Source organism: Pterocles gutturalis, unplaced genomic scaffold, assembly GCF_000699245.1.
Source record: "Pterocles gutturalis isolate BGI_N339 unplaced genomic scaffold, ASM69924v1 scaffold21154, whole genome shotgun sequence".
Lineage (NCBI taxonomy): Eukaryota > Metazoa > Chordata > Aves > Pterocliformes > Pteroclidae > Pterocles > Pterocles gutturalis.
This window is the reverse complement of record NW_010136265.1, coordinates 1251-3018: the sequence shown is the minus strand read 5'-3', so window position 1 is coordinate 3018 and position 1768 is coordinate 1251. Positions and strand designations below refer to the sequence as shown.

Genomic DNA, 1768 nt, shown 5'->3' with positions numbered 1-1768 from the left:
CATTAGTCCTCCCACGGGTTAATACCTTCCCCTCGGGCTGCCTCCTGAGCCACCCTCTCTTCCCCAAAGTCCCTCCCCACGGCACAACACTACCTCTGCCAAGAGCTCTGCGGTACAGTCGTCCTCCAGGCTGCTCTGCCCGCGGCCGGCCGCGCTCTCCTCTTTATCGCCCGCAGACAACCGCAGCTCATGCCACAGCTCATCGGCCATGCCCGAGCGCTCCTTGTCCTCCTCTCCTGCCACCGGCACCTTCCCACTGCGGCTCTGCCCAGCAGCATCCACCCCGGGCTCGCTCTGGTGCTCAGGAGCTGATGGGTCAGCACCACGGACCGGCTCTGGTGCAGCCAGAGGCTCGTTTTGGGCTTCTGGGAGGTTCTGGTTAAGCTCCACCTGGGCAATGCTGGGGCACTCTTCATCTTGGCTTTCCAGTTTGGAGAAACTCTCGCCTCCCTCCCTGGTGCCGGCATTCACCAAGTCCTCACCCTGTTCTTCAGGCAGTGGCAGGTTTTTGCCACCCTCCAGGCTCTTGGCAGCGGCACAGCTCTTATCTTGGTTTTCCAGCACCAGCGACGTCGCGCTCGACTCGACCGCAGCCGGGTCCGTCCAGCAGTTACCGCTGCGACGTTCCGATAGGGAGGAGTTTTCGCTGCGCTCCGTTTCACCGGCATCGCGGGTGTTTTGGTCTTCAGCTTGCAGCTGGCACAGGATTTCGCTACCTTCGATAGTGTTGTCACAGCTCCGATCTTGCTTTTCGGCTTCAGTTGGGGTTTTATTGTGTACAGAAGAAAGGGAATCTGAACAGTCTTTATCCTGACTTTCCTGCCCAGAGAAATCGTTGCTATTCTCTAACGGTGGGACAGCTGTAGAGCATGGAGGACGTTCGTCGGTTTTGTCATTATTTTTTCCTGAAACACACTCTTCGCCAGGCTCCTGTCGCTTGCCAAGGGCCAAGGAGACACCTGGGCTGCCTTCAGACGTACCCAGTTCCTCCTGGGTGTCCCCAGCTGAAGCTTTAGGGCAGATTTCTCCTTCTTGTGCCACATCCCCACCTGCCTCGGTGCCAGCCGCCCCCGGCCTCTCCTGCTCCCTCCATTCTGCCTTCTTGCGCATCGCTTTGGGGACGTACAGGGCTTTATCTGGTTTCTTCCAGGGTGGTCTTTTTATCCTGCCAGACCCCACGCAGGCTCGGGAGTTGTCACCGTGCAGCTCCCCGCCGTGCCGCAGCCTGCCGCCATGGCCCCCCCGGCCCCACGGCTGTGGAGGTCGCTGCGGTCTCAGGGGGTTGCTGCTGGGTTTTTGGTCGCTGGTTTCACTGGGCAGCCTGGGATGGAGAGAACGGCAAGGCATGAGCAGGGAGCAGAGGAACCCAAGAAATGTGGCATTTGCAAAGGAGAGAAAGAAGGAAAATCATCAAATCCACATAGAAGTCAGCATATAGAGGAAAAAAAGAAAAAAAAAAAAGAGCTTCTGCTTCCTTAATGACTAGAAGATGCTACCGGTAACAGACACCCTCCTCTTTGCGGAGAAGTACTGTGCAAAGTTCATGCTCATAAGCTTGAACAAAAACCCCGTGGATATAGAAAAAGAATCACCTTTAACACCTATCGCACCGTACCTTACGGCTGAATGACAGATGACCGTCCTCCTCCTCCATCCTTCTCCCACGGAAAAGCTGCTCAACAAATCCACGCTGTCCACGGTGCGGTGGATCAGGTACCTGAGGCGACTGGACAGCGGGGGGAACAGGAGCACCCTGAAAAGAGAGAGG

General features: G+C 57.0%; 1 protein-coding gene across 1 annotated transcript in view; it reads right to left on the bottom strand.

Moving 5' to 3' along the window:
• R3HCC1 (R3H domain and coiled-coil containing 1) overlaps window positions 1-1768 on the bottom strand; it is a 7587-nt gene that overhangs the window by 4581 nt on the left and 1238 nt on the right. Inside the window, exons 2-3 of the mRNA XM_010082251.1 lie at window positions 1616-1753; window positions 94-1321 (exon numbers count right to left, since the gene is read on the bottom strand). Of these exons, the coding sequence (XP_010080553.1) occupies window positions 94-1321; window positions 1616-1753 (1366 nt within the window). The remainder of the gene's footprint in view (window positions 1-93; window positions 1322-1615; window positions 1754-1768) is intronic.